Source organism: Gigantopelta aegis, chromosome 3 (genome assembly GCF_016097555.1).
Source record: "Gigantopelta aegis isolate Gae_Host chromosome 3, Gae_host_genome, whole genome shotgun sequence".
NCBI lineage: Eukaryota > Metazoa > Mollusca > Gastropoda > Neomphalida > Peltospiridae > Gigantopelta > Gigantopelta aegis.
The window spans coordinates 20,878,377-20,898,492 of record NC_054701.1 but is presented as its reverse complement, the minus strand read 5'-3'; the positions used below and the strand labels follow the sequence as shown (position 1 = coordinate 20,898,492).

Here is a 20,116-nt window from a genome sequence, read left to right as displayed (position 1 = left end):
TGGCATCACGATGACACGCAGAACAGATCTCCACATTTGTCAAGGGAGAGTCACAGATCTGTACTACTGAGATAACATCACCAATCATCATGTTCTACCATTTTCTCATCGCCATGATTCAGGATTTGTGTTCCAAGATGACAATGCCAGAGCTCACCGTGTACGAGTTGTCACAGATCATCTAAAGAGGCCTCAAATACAGATCGTGTCTCGGCCAGCAATGTCCCTTGATCTGTCGCTAAAAGAAGACGTGTCCACTGACATTACATTTATTGCGGGACATGACATCTAGTGCATGTGTAAGGTATGTATATGTTATGTTCAAGTAAAGTTGAAATTATTTCAATATTACAGAGTGTTGGTAATATTGGGGAATACCCCCTACTTTTTGTGAGCACTATATTTTTTAGTTATTATTTGCGGCATACATTGATATTTTGCTGTTTATAAACATAATAAATGTTAACATTGTAAATATGCTTTTGCAACTATTGATAATACACTTTTAAAGTCCACATGCACATTTCTAGAAAAAACGTTCAGGTACTATATTTAGGTTATCTGTCCTGAACAGAGATTTAAGCGTTATCGAGACAGACTGGGTCTACTGGCGTCTGGTTTTGTGTCTTTGGTTTGTGCATTTAAACTCAACGATGTTTTAGAACGAACAGGCGTCAAGGAACCAGGGATTGTCTGCTCTGGACGTGTCGGAAGAATACCCTTAGACTCCCAAAAGTCTGCGATTTGTAACAGGTAGTCCCGTCCATAGTGTGCCAGCTCTCTTACTTCTGCGGGTTTGCCTATTAAAAGAGAAAACACCCTTTAGTTTAGCTCCTCTAAAGACATTCTACGTAGTTGCATGTAAGCAGGACCTAACATAAATAATTCATAACCAGATATAGTCTAGATGCTGAACAATTACAAAGTCTCTTTGAGCAATTACCAATCGAAAATAAACATACATTTTCTCTCTCTCTCTCTCTCTCTCTCTCTCTCTCTCTCTCTCTCTCTCTCTCTCTCTCTCTCTCTCTCTCTCTCTCTCTCTCTCTCTCTCTCTCTCTCTCTATATATATATATATATATATATATATATATACAGTCAAACTTCAAACCTTGTTTGTGTAGGAGTAGATCCATGTATTTCTTATCCTTATACAGCTCCTCCAGCAGTTTCCTCAGCCTCCATTCGTCCATGGACAAGACGTCTACGTGTCTGGATCTGGTCGTGTAGCTTATCGGCGCCTTGGATACGTTCACGTCTCTCCTGGACACAAACGTCAGTGGAGCGGTCGGATTCGTAACTGCTATGGGGTGATATGGACTCGGCACCATCTCAGCCAGTTTCTAAAAACCAAATATTTAAAAACAGAATTTCTTTATTTTTGGATGGTCCTTCTAAGACGCTTCAAATTATATAAATATTCGGCCGGGAAAAAACCATGTTGGCTTGTTATCCTTCTTAATTAAAAAGGTTCTATTAACCAATTGCTAATCTACATTCTGCCCATTTCCAACTGAACCCCTCCCCTTCTATCACGGACTCCGTCACTGGTGAAGACATAAATTTGCCTGGGAGGGTCTGGGGCCAATTTCACAAAACATCGTAACTTTACGTCTGCTACTAACAGTTAATACCGGATATACATTTACACGTGTTTGGCATCTATTTCAAACGAAAAATTACATCATTATGGAAGATGGATCATTTTAATGACAAAAGAAAATGAAATATGTGTACTTGAAACTATATTTGTTGTACTATGATGGTAATAAGAACTGTTTTAGTCGTAGATTTACGTTTACCTTAATTGCTATTCCGTATCCCCGCATTACCATTGGGGGTATTTGCACAACTTTTTACAGTGTTTTAATTTAACTTTCAATTTTGATATTGATGTTGACCATCACTTCATTTATGTATTTACCTTAGTCTGACCCTCAATAGCAGAATTATTGTTCGTGATGGGGTGTTGTTAAACACTGATTCATTAATTCTCCTGGAAATACGGTGCTAGAATTGTGCAGTTTCTGAGTTCACAAACATTCCGAGAGCATTGCTAAAGCAATATATGTCCCCTTTCGGGCCAACACATTTCCTTATATCAGTACAGTAAGGGGTGGCGAACAAATATCACCACTGAATATTACTATATTGGATTAAATGTTATCGTGTTCATACACTACTATATCTGTTATCAAGTGGTTTCAATAGGTAGTCTGTTTTCAAGTGACTGCTATTATATAACTTTCTTTATGGTTTATTTGATATTTTATTTTATTTTTTAAGTTATTATTATTGTTTTACTGATTGCATATCTCTCATTAATTTGTATTTGTCTTACAATTTAAGTAAATTAATTAACTTTTTGTATGTGAAAATATACCGTATATACATTCACTGTTTTTGGTGTCATTGGTTACTTATAAAATGGCCTTTTATAAAACACAAATTAAATGTAGTCTTGGTTGATATCAGAATTTATCTACATATATTTATTACGCGTGTTTTTGAATAGTATATAATTCTATGTTTAACAAATTTCGACTCCTATCATTGTCATATTATTAAGTTTGTTCAAAGTATTAATAGACCACAATACATGACACAACTCACTTATACTGTACATGTGTTTATGATTAAACTAATTTTTATCCAGTTACATTCATACTGAAGGTAACTGGATAAGCTGCTACAAGAAAATAATTATTTGGTTTTAGATGTACATATTTACCAAATTAGGTTACTATCAGTTATTCTGTACCTTTTTCTCTCTTTACTTCATTACAATTCCAAGTAAATCAAACATCTTTTATGATGTGTTTTAACTTAACTGTGTGTATGGTAATTATTCAAGACTCCTGACCTTTAACAATACCATGACTATCTTGGGCAATACAGATTTCAAACCAAAATCTTGAGGTAGTGCAATAAAAAGGTCAAAAAACCTGTATGCGGGACAGGTAGATAGACATATGGACAGACAGACATACAGATGGGTGGAGACAAGGCATGTAGTCGCCACCGGTTGGACCACGACGGGACTAATAACATGGGGTAGGCGCTGTAATTAATATTTTATATCTGGAAGGTTTAATATGGGCTTTTTTTCTTTATGCATACTACTTGGTATATACAAATATTGCTTTTAGAATATTACCTGTGTATCATCAACATGTTTTTCAAAGCGTCTCTCGGGTCCACCATTATAGTCTGACTTCAACCAATGAATATGACCTATAAGAACAGTGACCTTGTTATAAATAAGAATATAAAATACCTGATAAAAATACGAATATTAAACACACTAATATTCTCATACACATGCAAATACGACTTGGAGTTTAATTGAATGAAACTATTAACGTTGCTTTCGTGGGGTAAACTAGCACTGAGTATTGATGTATTTTTATTTTGCCCTCTGCCTTTTTGACCAAACTCTTTCTACCTAGTAATAAGTGGTTCACGTCATTTATGTCAGAATGTTCCCACTCACCTTTGTACCCCCTCCGTAGTTCGCTAATCACTTACTTTTCTGAGATCGGTGTATAAATATTTTATCTTTCTCGAGACCATCGGCTAATATAGTAGACTGATCAGAAGCTCCAAGACCGGTATGTGGATATGACGTAGAGCCTGGCGCCACTGATGGTGGGATTGGTTCTGACAGGGGAGGCAACCCACTATCTGATGGCAATGCAGATTTATTGGCGTCTGCAGATTCATTGTATTCATCAACGAAAACAACTTTTGACTGAAATATACAATACACGCAGAAGAGGTTAGTAGATGACATATAGCCCATACAGATAAACAAAATTACTCTTTCTAGGTATACTGGGTGAAATTATTGAAAGTCAATATGTAGAAATAATCTACAGAATTTAGAAAACAAATTATATATAATTAACCATTATGTTTATTATATTTATTCTCATCACATCAGTCTTCAATTAGGGGATATTGTCACTGTGTTTCGTTGTTAAATATATGGATTTATTCCAAAATTAGGATTTTGGGACGAGACGAAAATGAATAAAAATTATGACTTACGGTGAGTTTTATGTTAGCTTTATAACCATTCCACAGAGCAACCTTACGGTAATCATAAGTGCCCCTCTAAAAATTAACAAATTAACTACGAAGAAGGTAAATATTGCATTAGTTACAGGCTATTCAGTTTATTTACGAGGCGATAATTGACAAACGCATAAGACATGAGAGTTGTCTCCTATAATTTCGAGTACAGGTCGTGTGGCCTAACATGTTTTTTTATGAACGCTGAGTTTCATAAAAGGTATATCGTGTATATTAGATCCATTTTCACTCAAAAGAATTCGTACCCTCTGAAAATCACCAGATAATCAAATAGTTGGCATTTGACATCTACATTAGTGGATTAGAACTGCCTAAGACCAATTGAAAATATTCAACTTAATTTACGAGTTGTACGCTACGTCTCGTCGTAAAACAGGATGGCTTTGGTAGGTAGGCTAAATTTACGGTCGCGATGGTAGGTATATATGAAGATAGTAATTTTTTATCGTTTTGTGGAAAGGATCATGTAATTCGTGGAACAAAATTAATATGTGACGTTGTCCCACCTTTTCCTTGTTGGATAATCCGCCACCACCAACAGCTGGTCCGCCAAACCCCTTTCTTGATCCAGCACCGCCTCTGGTTGAGCCTCTAGCATCACTGGCTGATCCACCATGGCCATTCGTCAAACCGAAAAGTCTTTCAGTTAAAAGATGACGTATAGCTGAGCGAACTCGTTCCTTGTCCTATATAAGGTTAAAGTTTGTTTTGTACAACGACTCCGCTAGAGTACATTGATTCATTAATCATCGGCTGTTGGATGTCAAACATTTGGTAACTTTAACATATAGTCTCAGAGCTGAAACTGCTTCATTTTTTCATTCGTAGCTAGGTATGTTTTATATGCACCATCCCACAGACAGAATAGCACATACACCAGCCTTTAATATACCAGTCGTGGTGCACTGGTTAAAGCTAGAAATAACCCATTGGGCTATATAAATATACGAAATACAATTTAACTGAGAAAACGTTTACTATATAAATATATGAAATACAATTTAACTTAAATCACCATGTTATATATTTATATGTCGCCCCATGACATGACTCATATATAGTGTGGTCCCCACAATATAAAAGCCTGGCTATGCCAGTGACTGAAATCCCGTATCCTATATAAATATATGAAAAACAATTTATATTGAAATCGTGTGAAAACTTGGGCAAATCTTCTTCAAAAACATTAATGTTATGATCTTACTGAGAACATATTTAGCTTAAATAGTGTTTAAAATGTTTACGAAAATAGTTCTAATAACAACTATTAAAGCAAAAGTTACCTTTTTGAGTGCTACGTCATCTGTACTGCGTTCAGGGAATCTAGTTTTAGATTCAGCATCGCTGTCAGGAAACGTCTGTAACAAAGAAATTTGATAGAACCAGTGACGGCGGTTGCAGGAATATTTAGGGAGGGGTGCAACGTTTAAAAGGGTGACTCCATTATGCAGGGAGGGAACGTACCTACAGTATTTGAAAGTACATTTTGGCAATCTTCTTAGAAAATATAAAGGTAGTGGCGAAACAGAAGGTTACATTAATGTGTGCGAGTTTCTAGGAATTTTAGTTATTCCAACTAAAGCACGTTATAGTAAATACAGAAAAACCTGTCTAATCCGGACCATGAACAAACTGGAATTCTGTCAAAACCGACCAAGTTGAATGGGTCCGAATTTTTTAAAATCTAAAATGCGACCTTCTAAACACTGGATGCTGTCCTAATCGAATAAATATTAGGTCTCCAGCGTGATCCAGTTTAGACAGGTTTCACTGTATATACAAAACATAAATAATAATAATAATAATAATAATAAGAGGACTATCGGCCTTTAGACCTTCTATTATTATTTTTTTAATTGTGTCAGTAGTAGATAATTCATTAATTTGTAAAGACCACCTTAGAATATCCAAGTATCAAGTTTAATAATTATCGAATTAAAACTGTGTGAGAACTATTTTGAGACTTGTAAAAATAGAAGATTTTAAGAAGATAGACGTTCAAATTTTCAATTTTAAGTTTAATTCTTAAAACTAAAAATTCAGCATTTAAACCTTTCCAATTATCTCTCTATTAGTTTGTGTATAGTGCCACTGAGGATCATTGTACCACGTTTTAGAACAATCCAATCGAAACTATACGATAGACTTCAAAGTAAAAGTAGAACAGACACCGGACAGACAGACACTAGGCATATATGTGTTAGAAAAGCTTCACTGACGGATGTCAAAGCGGAGATAAAAGTTCTATTTAAATATTTTAATTTTAAAACTCTAGGAGAAAATAGGCTTCGAAAATGTTTGATGTTAAAAAAGATTTCTTTTTTGTAAATACACTACAAATTCCAAAATATCTCTCCATTAGTTAGTGAAGACTGCCACTGTGAATACTTATACTAAGTTCCAAAGAAAAACCTAGAAGATAGACTTTTATATTAAATTGCATAAAAACTCTAAAATGTCTAAATTTCCTAAATATATCTCTATTAGTTTCTGATGACAGTCCTAGAGAATCATAGGACCAAGTTTTATAACTATCCGTTCAAAACTCTAAGAGAAAATAGATTTTAATGTGTCTTATTTAAAATTTAATAACATTTAACAAAAATTTGAAAATTCGAAATTTCCTAAATATCTCTCTGTTGTTTGTGGAAGGTGCACCAGAGGATAATTATAAAAAGTTTCAGAACACTTTAATCAAAACTGTTGGAGAAGATATGATTCAATGGAAAGATTGACGGACGAACGGGCGCCGGACAAATCAAGGCAGATACACAAGTAATAATGATCATGTCATGTTGCTTAAGAGGGCTTAAAACTATTTTGTGAATTACGACCCATGGTGTACAGACGACCGTTCACGGTACTTTAACTTGACAAGTCCTTTGTCAATAGGCAACGAGTTATTATCTGAAGAACCAACACTGAGCTATTCAATACCCTGTTCAGTATCGTGTTTACATGGCATGACAGTGATTTATTCACTTCACATTCGATACGTTACACGTTCTTGCTGTTATTATATCAACTCCCAAAGAGGACAAAACATATTTGGCTAAAGCTGCCACATGCAACGTTTCAATTAACATATATAATTATATAGTTTTTTATCAAAAGAAAAAGAGAGAAATTTCCATTTCTTCAAACCCTTGAGTAAATAGGTGACATTATAACAAAGAAAAGTGTTTATTTAAGAGATTTATTAATAAACGACAACAGTTCAATCATTACTTTCTCTTACAGTAAATTAAAATATGGGGGAGGGGAGGGTGGTATTCTGCTAGTTGCAAATGTATCGAGAAGCGACATTGACTACCATAGTTTTGCACACAATCTGTCATCCTTGAACACAATAGAACCTGGTTTTTGTTCAAACAATATACTAGTCAAACGAACAAACACTTTGTAACTTAAAGTCCTGTCACAAATGTCAGACATGTCAGTGTTTAATGCTCTATTTAAGAAAGAAAGAAATGTTTTATTTAACGACGCACTCAACACATTTTATTTACGGTTATATGGCGTCAGACATATGGTTAAGGACCACACAGATTTTGAGAGGAAACCCGCTGTCGCCACTACATGGGCTACTCTTCCGATTAGCAGCAAGGGATCTTTTATTTGCACTTCCCACAGGCAGGATAGCACAAACCATGGCCTTTGTTGAACCAGTTATGGATCACTGGTCGGTGCAAGTGGTTTACACCTACACGTTGAGTCTTGCGGAGCACTCACTCAGGGTTTGGAGTCGGTATCTGGATTAAATATCCCATGCCTCGACTGGGATCCGAACCCAGTACCTACCAGCCTGTAGACCGATGGCCTGCCACGACGCCACCGAGTGCTCTATTTAAATTCAGACGCAGTGACTTGGCCAGATACTATTTTATAAGCTGCTACCTTAATAATGGCAATATATTGTATAACAAAGACGCCACTGGCAGTACAAAACAGCACAAAATAATGTCGGAATCGGTTGGAATTCCACTAATGATTATCGATTATAATCAGTTGTCACGAACCGATTAACTTTTAATTATACAATCGGTTATAATTATATAAAGTTAACATAGATTTGAATTGTCAAACCATGAACCTTTTGATGTGTTCACCGAGATATACTCTACAAATGGCTAACTTTACCTTTAGTAACCATTCAGTATATATTTTGTGAATAAGACACAAGCACAAGCCTCGGCATATATATATATATATATATATATATATATATATATATATATATATATATATATATATATATATATATATATATACAATCGATTATGGGTGTTTACAATCGATTATCGATAGAGCCCAATAGATCGATTTTTCGATTATAATCGACCATTGTAACATGATTAACACATAATGCAAGTTGCCTCACCACTGAGCTATCTGGGGCTGATTTCATGGTTGGACTGGTCGGTTTCTTTCCTGGCGAATCTTCAGAATCCTGAAGAAAACAATTAACAGTAACTGGAAAGAAACGGGATTTTTTTTTATAATTGGAATAGGAATTTACTTCTCTGAGTATGTATTTCCAGCAATGGTTATTTATATATACATCCCGACAGTCGAGAGCAGTTACCTTGACATTTGGTATACAAATTAGAATAGAATAGATGTGTAACAACGCCCTAGCATGAAAAATACATCGATTATTGGGGATCAAACTATGGTAAATGCAAACAAATAGGCATAACTATACCCATTAAGAAGCACTTGATTGAGGGAAACATATTATATTGTTTTGAAAAACAAATGGATTAGGCAGAAGTCTTCCAATTTACTAGTCATTCTTGTTAAATGAAATACATGTTTGTTGGAATAGGAAATAACCACAATGGTCAAGTTTTAAACCTTAATTGAGATCTCCTCCACTGGCCTACCTAGTGTTCCTCAAAGTTTTGATTTGGAATGAAACAACATTCAAAATGAAGTTCAATGTCCGTGTGAAAACCAACTGAGAATCATAACCATAGTATTTCTCACCACTGTGGTGTCCGAGGCTGACTTCATGGCAGGACTGGTGGACTTCGTTGGTGACGGATCTCTAGGATCCTGAAAATTAATTGTTCACGTTTTCAGTAACTAATGAAAATCTACATAAAATGATGTGTTATGGATGTAAATCAATGATAACTTTAAGAAAGTCTAAATCTGAATGACAAATCCGTTATCCAAAACCATAATCAAATAGGCATTTCGCCAAATAGTGTTAAATTTCATGAATCTCTCTCTCTAGTGCCTAGTTTATACGAGGACGGCCACTGTGTACTGTGTGGATATGATCAGCAGTGTCCTGGAGATCATCATCATTGTGGTCTAATGAATCGTGTTAATTAGCAGGATGGCCTGTCATAGTATACTATCTGAACAGCTCTAAATGTTCTGTTAGAAGATAACGCAGAGTATGGTGTCATTATGTGCGAAGATCGCTTCAGTATCATCATCAATTATTCAATTTGTTCAAACCGTTATGAATTGCTTTTTTGCAATGCCTTTGAAAATAAAAACAATGATTTTATTTCACCGGACGTGTGGGACGATATATAGGGTACAAATTACGTTTCATGACAAAATACATTTTTACAACGGACTGCATCTAATAAAAATACATTGGAATCCTAATAAATGATTTACATCGATATCTTTAGATGTTTCTTCTTGTGAATCCTTGTCTTTTTCAGACCCGTCTGTACGTCTTTCTGAATCTTCCACATCACGGCCATCCAGCAGTTTATCTAACTTGTCCAGTCCCTACAAAAAACAATGTATAGACAGGGTTACCAGGACAAATACGTTGCAGACCCCAGAGGACACTTAAAATACAATTACTCTTACAATTTTTAAGGTACATGGCCATACATATAATTTTACTTAGAATGAAAGAAATGTTTTATTTAACGACGCACTCAACACATTTTATTTACGGTTATATGGCGTCAGACATATGGTTAAGGACCACACAGATTTTTTAGAGGAAACTCGCTGTCGCCACTACATGGGCTACTCTTTCCGATTAGCAGCAAGGGATCTTTTATTTGCGCTTCCCATAGGCAGGATAGCACAAACCATGGCCTTTGTTGAATCAGTTATGGATCACTGGTCGGTGCAAGTGGTTTACACCTACCCATTGAGCCTTGCGTAGCACTCACTCAGGGTTTGGAGTCGGTATCTGGATTAAAAATTCCATGCCTCGACTGGGATCCAAACCCAGTACCTACCAGCCTGTAGACCGATGGCCTAACCACTACGCCACCGAGGCCGGTAATTTTACGTAGAAGACATCCATTGAGGTTTTGTTTGGAATGGTCAAACGGGATTATTGACCCGGAGCCCAATATCCGTCAGTTGAGTCATGATTGTAGAGGACAGTCTTGTTTTGCTATAAAGATTTTGTTAGTAGTGAAGTCAGCGAGTTATTCAATCAGATTGTTTGCCCTTGAATCTCGACACATCAGCACGTAGGCTGATGTTACCCAGTAGTCATATGCTGCGGCTTTACGCTATTACCTCTTCAAACGACATCGCCAGATGGTAATTTTCGCATTGTTAAACTATTTACCTGAGTTAACGTATGCAAACTAAATAAGTAGTAACTATCCAATAAACTAAAAATAAGTAACTGATAAGTCGAGGATGGAGGAGCGGTGTGCAATAGTGTTGATGTTAAAAAGGTGCTATCGTTTTCACTGAAACGAACACTTTTTATGGAAAAACCGGACCCTCCATATTTAAGCAAATCTTGGATCTGTTCTGGAATCATTAATTCACATTAGGAAAATTACCACAAACTTTAAACACACAATTAAAATTAATATTTCATAAACATACAAAAAGCTCAACAGCTGTTGCTTTAGAGGCAGGGTCGTCCCAAAAACCCTCGTCTGCAAACCGTCTGTCCATGGACATCTTGTATTCGTATTCCTGCATGAAGGGTGTTTTACGTCCTTCGTTAGAGGAGGAGGCATCGTCACTAAAATCATCATCCTGATTCTTTTTTCGTTTCTTCTTCATTTCAGATTTTAGAATCTCTTTGGTCGTCTTCTGCTTTTCTGGTTGAAATCGTCGGTCGTTTTTGTTTCTTGTCATAATCGATTTTGTTTGAAATAATGGATTGTGACCCTAAAAGAGAAACAGCAAGACATTTTAGTATTATTTATTATATTATTGCCGAAAAGAAGGATGCATACGATACACAGTTATTCATTTTAAGAAGCAAAATCATCCAAAGTAAATCAAACCATACTTGAATGACAAAAAAAAGAAAGTGTTCAAGCTGGAGGGAGACTATGTAAAAAGTAAAGATGAAATTGACATTTATATCTCTTTGGTAAACAGCAGATAATTCAACTATATATTATCCCCACCCCACCACACCCCACACCCAAAATATTCACAAACACACGCATGGTATATACAGCAAATAGTTAAAGCATATATGCATTTATTAGCCAATTTCATGTGACGCATCAGATAATTTATAATTAAAATAAAATGGAGACTACACTTAGTGTCGAGAGTTGATTTCATAGGCATCCTGGCCACCCTTCCCATTTCTTACATGCACAATAAATAGATAAGAAGCCTTGGTTACATTTCACATTCCTACTTCTATTTTATTTAGTATCATTTTATTCCCGCCATGGTGTGTACCTAGGATAAATTAATATCTAACGGCTACACACACACACACACACACACACACAGAGAGAGAGAGAGAGAGAGAGAGAGAGAGAGAGAGAGAGAGAGAGAGAGAGAGAGAGAGAGAGAGAGAGAGAGAGAGAGAGAGAGAGAGAGAGAGAGAGAGAGAGAGAGAGAGAGAGAGAGGATTCGTCACCAGTGTTTTTAATATAAAAAATATAAACAGTCTACGTTAATCGGTATTTGTCGAGATAAGGTTGATATTTTACAGATTCAACACGAGTAGCTAATTCTATTTATCTTATAACACTTCTAAAATACCACTTTCATTCGATATTTAGTAAATTACAGTACTAAAGATTAGTAATATGACATCATCACCATTAGCAATAATTAGTTTGACGTCACGCATTTTAATTAAATTTTATGAAGACGTTACGCTCAAATGTACAGCTCTTGTTGGCTTGTAGACAAATGGCCCATTGACAACAACACATTATTAGACACCTTGCAAATTTGCATATACCTTTAAATTTGAATACCATTATGAACCGGTTTATACATTAAAATATCATCCATTAGAAGTTTTATTAGGAGATATCGCTGGCATTATAATTTGCGATATCTCCTGCGATATCTCTGCTTCTTATAATCTTGATTGGTCAAATTTTAATCACAAGACAATGTTTTGTTAGGTCACTGTGTTTGTTTCAGCGCTAAACCTACCATTAGTGACGTCACGCCACTGCCGTTCTGCTAGTTAACAAGTCTACCGCTGACATTCAACCCACATTACTGACATTGTTTACAAATGTCGCAAATGAAAAGAATGATAATGGATGATAAAAAGAATACCCCTCTCGTGTCTTGTGATATCATAATTTATCAGCACTCATTGATAAAAGTATAAAATCCTCGGCAAGCCTCGGATTTCATACTTTTATCAACTCGTGCTGATAAATTATGATATCACAAGACACTCGGGGAGTATCCTCTATTTATCACAAGGGATGTTGACATGGATATCATGGGTAAGTTATAGGATAAATAGATATATATTACTCACATATTTCTGGAGCATCTGTTTACGTTGTTCTCTTGCCTCGTGGATTTGGACCCGGATTGGATCTAGTTGCCACGACTCCACGGAACCGTCCGAGTCTGTCTCATAGCACTCGCTCTCTACCTCCTCCGTGATCTGCACCATCACAAAGAACAACATTCAACACCAGAGAGAAACATCATAGACACGGGGGAGGAGGAAGCTGTCCTCATGTGGAAAATTCCCTTTAGTTCAGGATAATATTTTTGTCCAGTTAACGAAGACCCTCTATTAGTATAAGTGATTTTTTTAAGCTCATTATATTGCAATCCAAATAGACTGTACAGTAGTTAGGCCATATGAGTTTGAGTTGGGTTAGTATCCCAGTCTCAGTACTGGGAACACATATGATAAAAAGCTATTTAATAGTTCAGTGAGGGCAATATTTCTGCGGGATCTAGTGTAAATGATGAAACCTTTGCTAAACTATAGTCGCAACTACGGAGACGCTCAACCACACAGTCAGTCAACTCGAAATCCTATGATCTGTTAAACATCGAACTACATCCCCCATTATCTACTGAGTATTATTCCGAAAAAAAAGTCATATATAACTTTAATGCAAACAACAATAAGCTTACCACTTTTCCATCTGGTCCTATTCGTTGTCTAGTGTATGTTCTAACTTTTCTTTTAAGTCTTCTGCTCTTGCCTTTTTCATCCTAAAATGAAAATATTGGCATTGTTATTTACATTTTAAACTGATACACGACAGTCCCCGCGTACACGTGACAACTGCCAATAAACTGTCATGGAATCCTGTACTAAAGAATCTGAACGACAAAACCGTATTCCCATATCAAAATCGTATATTTGCACAAGGCAGAGTCCAACTTGCTTCCATGATCCATTGCCAGGTGCTCGTCCTTAGGAGGACCGCCACTACTCCAGGAGATCCGTAACAGAATGTTTTATCCCTCCTGCGCCGCTTTTAAGAACACTGCCACTGCCAAGAATAGCTTTTAAAAATCAAACTTGCACGAGAAAAACCGTGGCTTCAATTTAGGTTAATTTTGTGCGTCACATCATCTCTTAAATAAAGTTGTATATTCATATCCCCGGGATTCGGTTAATTTTCGACGATCATGGGAGGGGTGTTGTTGTAGGTGTGGCTAGATCTTACTGGAATGGGATGTGACGTAGATACTTAGAATAGAAAATGAATGTTTAAAAACTGTGGTGTATAAAATAAAATGAACATGTTTATATTATGAAGCACGTCTGTGTATGTGCGTGATTATTTTATACTGGAATAACCAATCTACCATAGTGTGTGTTATGTATTTTATGAAATAACCCATTGTCAATCAAAAAGAGAAAACAGAAATCTTACCGCATCTTCATCTTCCTCAAAATCATCAGAATAATCTGTATCACTGCCATCACCCGGATCACTCTCCTAAAACAAAACAAACATTACAATAATCCTTAATACTGTGAAAACCAGGGCCACCAACTTCATCACAGTAATCCTTGTCACTACCATCACCAGGGCCTCTTTCCTAAAATAAAACAAACATTATCACAGTAACCCTTGTCACTACCATCATTCATCTGCATAATTTTCCTAAAATAAAACACACCTCAATATCTGAACTGAACTGGCAACATCCACAATAATCCTTGTCCGTGACTACCGTCTCCAGGATAACTGATACAATAAAAAGAAAGATCATCACAATAATCCTTGTTACTACCATACAATATGTCGCAGTGTCATTGTATTTTGTTTAAATACACAGGGCAGTTGATTTCCTGTGTAACGGCCTTTGAAGCTGGAAGACTACGTCTCTTTTCTCAGTTCAATTACAAAAAAATGGAAAGCTTATTTAAAAGGGGGGTATGTCCCTGCCTTCACTACGTAACTTGAGGTATTTTGTTAATCATTATTTACATTCCTCTCCACATCCAACCTCAAAACGTTTCGTCTCTAGAGTCTCGGGTTACACAATATAGTCAAACATTTACGAGAACCTAGACAGAAGAAGGTCATAGGACAATCAGGCTCACCTCATAGATAACTTCTCCATTTGGGCCAATAATTCGTCGTTTCCCTCGAATTTTTCGATGGCGCTTTCGCTTTCGTTTTTCTTGTTTCTTTTCTTTCTCTGCCCGACGCTCGTCGTCCTCATCGATGAAGTGTACGGTTGGGTCGGGCGTAAAACCCGAATCAACGGACCCAGAGTCCGCATTTTCTGAATAAATAATAATGTTGTTTTATATTTGTCTCAATAGGCCTACTGTGGATGTTCACGCTACACCTATATAGTTTAGTAACAAAACGATATCGATAGAAGGTGGGCTTGTCCAGATAATAGTTTACGCACGCACGAGGATGATTTCAACGCTGTTTATTCTGTTTTACAGTGGTACAGCCATTTAATTATTTTTAGTCGTTAAACTTACAAGTGTTTTATTTCCCTAATGTTACCTTTATTGATGGTGGTTTACGGGTCATGTAGTTCATTTTGAATCACCCCTAGCAAATTAAGGCATCGCAACATCATTTAAATCCAAGAAGGCCACTACTACAGCAGCAACAACAAGACAATGCTAATTATCATATTTTAGATCCACTGGATAAAGATTTCGATGTTAGTGACTGAGTTTCTTGGACCAAGGAATTCATTTATAACACCATTGTATGCGAAACACTTACGCGATCACTGAGATTATACGTTTAAAATGTGGTGCAAATTTTACATGCAATATTGTAATATTTTCTACCAGAAAATGAAATAATTTGAAAATAATTGTTTAGGAGCATGACGTTAAAGGTATGGTCTTATGATAAGCTTGAAATACCAAACTGTTTTATGTCCTGCGGAGAGAAGAGGGGTCTATTTATTGAACGGCTTGCTCTGAGTTTACCGAAAACCCTTAGTAAATCAGCTGTTGGTGAACTAATACCTCTTATGGGACTTAATGCTCTCTTATCTTCGTTTTCTTTCTGTTGTTTTTTCTTTCGTCTTTTCGCGAGACACCAGCACAAGAGAACGATTAGCAGTAAAAGCAACAGCAGCAGCAAGAGCACACCGACGGAGATCAGCGCGATGGTGGCTGGTTCCAAGTCTGTAGGTGTCGTAGATGTCGTGGTATTCAAAATGGCTGGAATACAATTGTAAACTGATACTACTGACTCAGTGTTCACGAGAGACTTAAGGCAAGCTCTGTTTCACGACATTTAAGTATATGCACCTGATAAGACTGATTTCGATAGCTCATTGGTTAATCAGTTAATTCATATTCATAAAGCGTATTAAAAATATCTTAAAAGGCGGATTCAGCAGCCGAGTCTGATTTGAATTTGCCTTATGTCAGGTTTGGTATGCATTATACTGATTTCAAACATAACATTAACCAAGAGAGTGGTAGTCCTCCTATAGACGGTGCAGAAAGGATAACATAGACTTGTGCCGTGTTGGCATCGGCCATACATACTTTATTGATTGATTCTTTCATACTATGTTTGCCATCCAATAGCCAATGATTAATAAATCAATGTGCTCTAGTGGTGTCGTTAAAACAAAACAAATTTCATTCATACTGAAGAAGGATCTGCCATCTGTGAGAATTATCTCAAAGAAACTAAAAAGATATATTTGGACGAAGAAATGTGATGGAATCATTTCGATTCCATTCTGTACTTTTCGAGATACTGAATTTTATTCTAAATTTTAATTTTATCTATCTGTGATATTTGTATTTTTGCACAGTTTTTCACACTGTTTTACTTTAACTGTTGCATTTTTACATTGATGTTGATCATCACTTAATGTTTTGCATTTACCATAGTTTGACACACAATAGCCGATGTATGTTTCGTGCTGGGGTGTCGTTAAACATCTATTCTATACTATACTCTACTATCCACCTGTGTGAGTACTGTGAGTGTACTCTGACGGTGCTTTATATTTTGGTGGAGTGAAATCATCTTATCATGAATTAATCGACGATATATACTTACCATTGGTGTTAGGACTTACCTTTAGATCTAAGGTTTGTCTCATTATATTTATCATACTGTGAACTACCAAATGACGCGGCTTTACTAACTCCGTACAAGCTAAATCTATGGTTTACCAAAACATCTGATACTCACGACATAATTCTGAAAAACAAAACAGAAAATAGAAATATTTAAGTCACAGCAAAACAAATGAATGATTATTTTTAATGGCCAAAAATATTTTCCCCAGTGTTATTTCTATACATAGTGTATAAGTCAGAAATGGAATAAATAGACCTGCTTTATACTGTCCTGCTATTACAAGTTACAGGATCTGGATTTCTTGTAAAACTATAATATTGGATAACACATTCAATGTTAAATATTACTTGAGGTATGTATATGCCCAAATGTTCAACATACATTGTATTATTTGTTCCTTTTTGTAATATCGGTTTCATATTTAGGATCTACGTGTCTGTCCTTATCCCACAAACACGATAATGTCTCAATTTTATCATGGCCTGGTCCCTTTACATCAGAAAATATCGTACTTTTAAACGTGTGTGATGAAATAGGAACTTTAACATATTTATAATTTACAAATTATTTGGATCTGAGAAATTAAACTTGTGATTTGTCATTGAAATACATATGGTAAAACTTGAGAAATTAGCTATCCTTCATAATAATAATAATAATAATAATAATAATATGTATCGTGAACGTTAACTTTATCTTTACGTTTCATAACGTGTGAATTGTTAACATCCTCATACCAATGTTTAATAAATCAATGTGGTCTTGTACCGTCGTAAAACAAAACAACCTTTAACCTTTTTGTGAACATACACTTACGTTTTATAAAGTGCAAATACTAGTATATGAATTGACAATTAAACACTTTTCATAAATAACGAAATCGTAATAGCTGTATTATTTTACTCACCTAAAGGTGAGAAAGCAAATGCTAGCTTTCCTAAAGTAGTACTTGCGTCTGCTACTTGGTCCGACAGACACTCCAGTGGGTTTTGAGATATCTTTACAACCTCTCCCGTTTTCTGTATTGCCTAAAACAAGTACATCAAAAACATTAACGTAACGTAACATATTATCTTTATATACTATTTATGCTAATTATAGGTGTTAAAAAAACATTAATTATTTCACAAAGAACCACAAGCCACGGCAAGTTGAACATTAAAAAATAACGTTCATCGGAGTGTTCCAATTCAAGAAAGAAAAACAAAATGTAGATTATTGTGTTGTGTGTTGGTGGGTTTTTGGTGTGATTATTGTTTTGATTTTTTGTTTTCGTTTTAGTTTATTAGGTTTTTTAAATTGTTTTGGCGTGGGTGGTGACTGGGTTTGCTTTGGGGTTTTTTTGTTAATTAAATATTTAAAACACAATTAATTAAAACTGTTTAAATTAGTTGGGGTTTTGGTTGTATATATAATTATATCGAATGTCCAGATGACCTTCCATTCGACTAGTCAAACTTTCGCTGACAAAAATGTTTCTTTAAATATTATTAGTCGGCACCTTAGCACACGAATAATAACCATTCACGATTAAAGGTCACCGCGTCAGCTCCTACCAAATCGAAAGGAGACATCCATGGCATAATTGGCAGTACGTTCATGAAACGGTATATATCAGACTGAACAAATTCGGACATGTGTGCAAAACTTGTAAGATTTGTAACATCCTCGGTAAGACCTCGGGTTATTATGACGCAGTTCTTACCAAACATGTGAACGTTTCTGTTTTGTTTATGGTCGCTGTGCCGCTGTTGTAGACCATCAGGTACGTTGTGGAGGTTTTTACCACACCATGAAGACACTTCACAGAGGACCCATCTGGACAAAGACATCAGTAAGAAACCAAACGAAAATTTGAAAAACTGATTATTTCGGGAATATACAAGGTGCAAAAACACAAATATCACAGAATTTTACGGATACTGAATTTTACTCAAAAGTTCAGTTTTGTGCTGTATTGGCCATTCTCAAAGAGAATGTTACACCCCTGCACCACGGTGAGGTTACAGCACACGTAGGGGTACTACTAAATAGAAACACAAAGTGTCGTCCTGTCAATTCACCGAATGCCTACGTGTCAGACTTGCTCACAAAAGTCCTTGCCATTTAAAAACATTTAACTGGGTAGTATCTCTACCTGCTATTACTTGCAAATATTAAAATCGAAAGGTCGTGTTCTAACGGGGATACCTACTATCTGTCCTGGAGAGGAAGTGTATGCTGCTGGCCTGTCCCCAGGATACTTACACGTATACACCGTGTGTCATTTCACATAATTGTGTGAGTTTGTATTCAAATTAACCCAGTCAATTACAACTAGTCATAACTCCCGATTTGCGTTTCTTTTGGTTTTTAGTATATATGCCTTACTTATAGTTCGGAATATTTTGAACTTTGTCCAAGCAAGTGCTATTTGATATAGTAATACCAGAAACGATTAACCTCCAGGGTCATATAATAAGCTCTATTTACTGGTAAATGGACTCACTTGTGAAAAATGGTTGTGTACTACAGCCAGTCTGGCCGGATACTGCAATAGCCGTATTCTCTGTACAGACATCAATCGTAAGTTTGCATGAAGAAGTCGTATCTTCATATCGTCCGAGAATGTCTGAAGGACAAACTTTGCTGGTCGAATCCAAAGTATCTAATGAAGAAAAACGATAGTACGTTGTGCAACTTTACGACATATAATAAGCTTTTTTATCACCTACCAAGTTAATATGTAGATGGAGATGTAAAACACGATAGCGTGATATCAAAGTATAACTTTAGGCAACAGTAGTTTGTTATATACAGGGTGACAATCACAAACCTGTATTAAATAATTCGTATATTGGACATATGTGCTTCAGTATTTTTGTTACAAAACTACATAATGTTAGAAAAGTAGGCACACATTGTTTTAGAATTTCGTAGATTGTTTTTTTCTGGATAGAATATATCATGTAATTACTATGCTAATGTCTTAAAGGTTGATACACAAAACACTAAATTCAGATGTCTAAGATAATGTTGTGGATATTTGATGTATCTGTTTAATGAACATGTTCATATTAAACACTGAAAACTTGGAAATACAGTTCGAAGAAAGGCTGCTTCTTTCAGCCATTAATTGTTTTACTGAGATTGTAAATGTTCGAGTTAAAATAGCGCAACTGTGAACATAGAGCAAAAACGCGTTTGATCTATTTAACATGCTTGAAGGATTGGTACATGTCTGTATCGTCAATACAGCTCTCTCCTTGGCATTACAATGTATTCAACTTCTTATTGAAATATA

At 35.8% G+C, this 20,116-nt stretch overlaps 1 protein-coding gene and 1 long non-coding RNA gene across 2 annotated transcripts; both read right to left on the bottom strand.

Moving 5' to 3' along the window:
* Positions 1 to 330: 330 nt before the first annotated feature.
* LOC121368545 lies at positions 331 to 11,188 on the bottom strand. The gene is made up of 10 exons (XM_041493281.1): positions 10,931 to 11,188; positions 9,737 to 9,853; positions 9,086 to 9,154; positions 8,478 to 8,546; positions 5,380 to 5,454; positions 4,603 to 4,782; positions 3,530 to 3,752; positions 3,159 to 3,235; positions 1,113 to 1,344; positions 331 to 800 (listed from the first exon to the last, which is right to left on the bottom strand). The coding sequence occupies exons 1-10, from the start codon at positions 11,186 to 11,188 to the stop codon at positions 586 to 588; spliced, it is 1,515 nt and encodes a 504-aa protein (XP_041349215.1). The 3' UTR covers positions 331 to 585.
* Positions 11,189 to 12,815: 1,627 nt separating this feature from the next.
* On the bottom strand, positions 12,816 to 14,943 carry LOC121368342. The gene is made up of 4 exons (XR_005957505.1): positions 14,853 to 14,943; positions 14,176 to 14,241; positions 13,424 to 13,504; positions 12,816 to 12,938 (listed from the first exon to the last, which is right to left on the bottom strand). It is a non-coding gene; the product is annotated as an uncharacterized LOC121368342 (long non-coding RNA).
* Between the last annotated feature and the right edge of the window lie 5,173 nt (positions 14,944 to 20,116).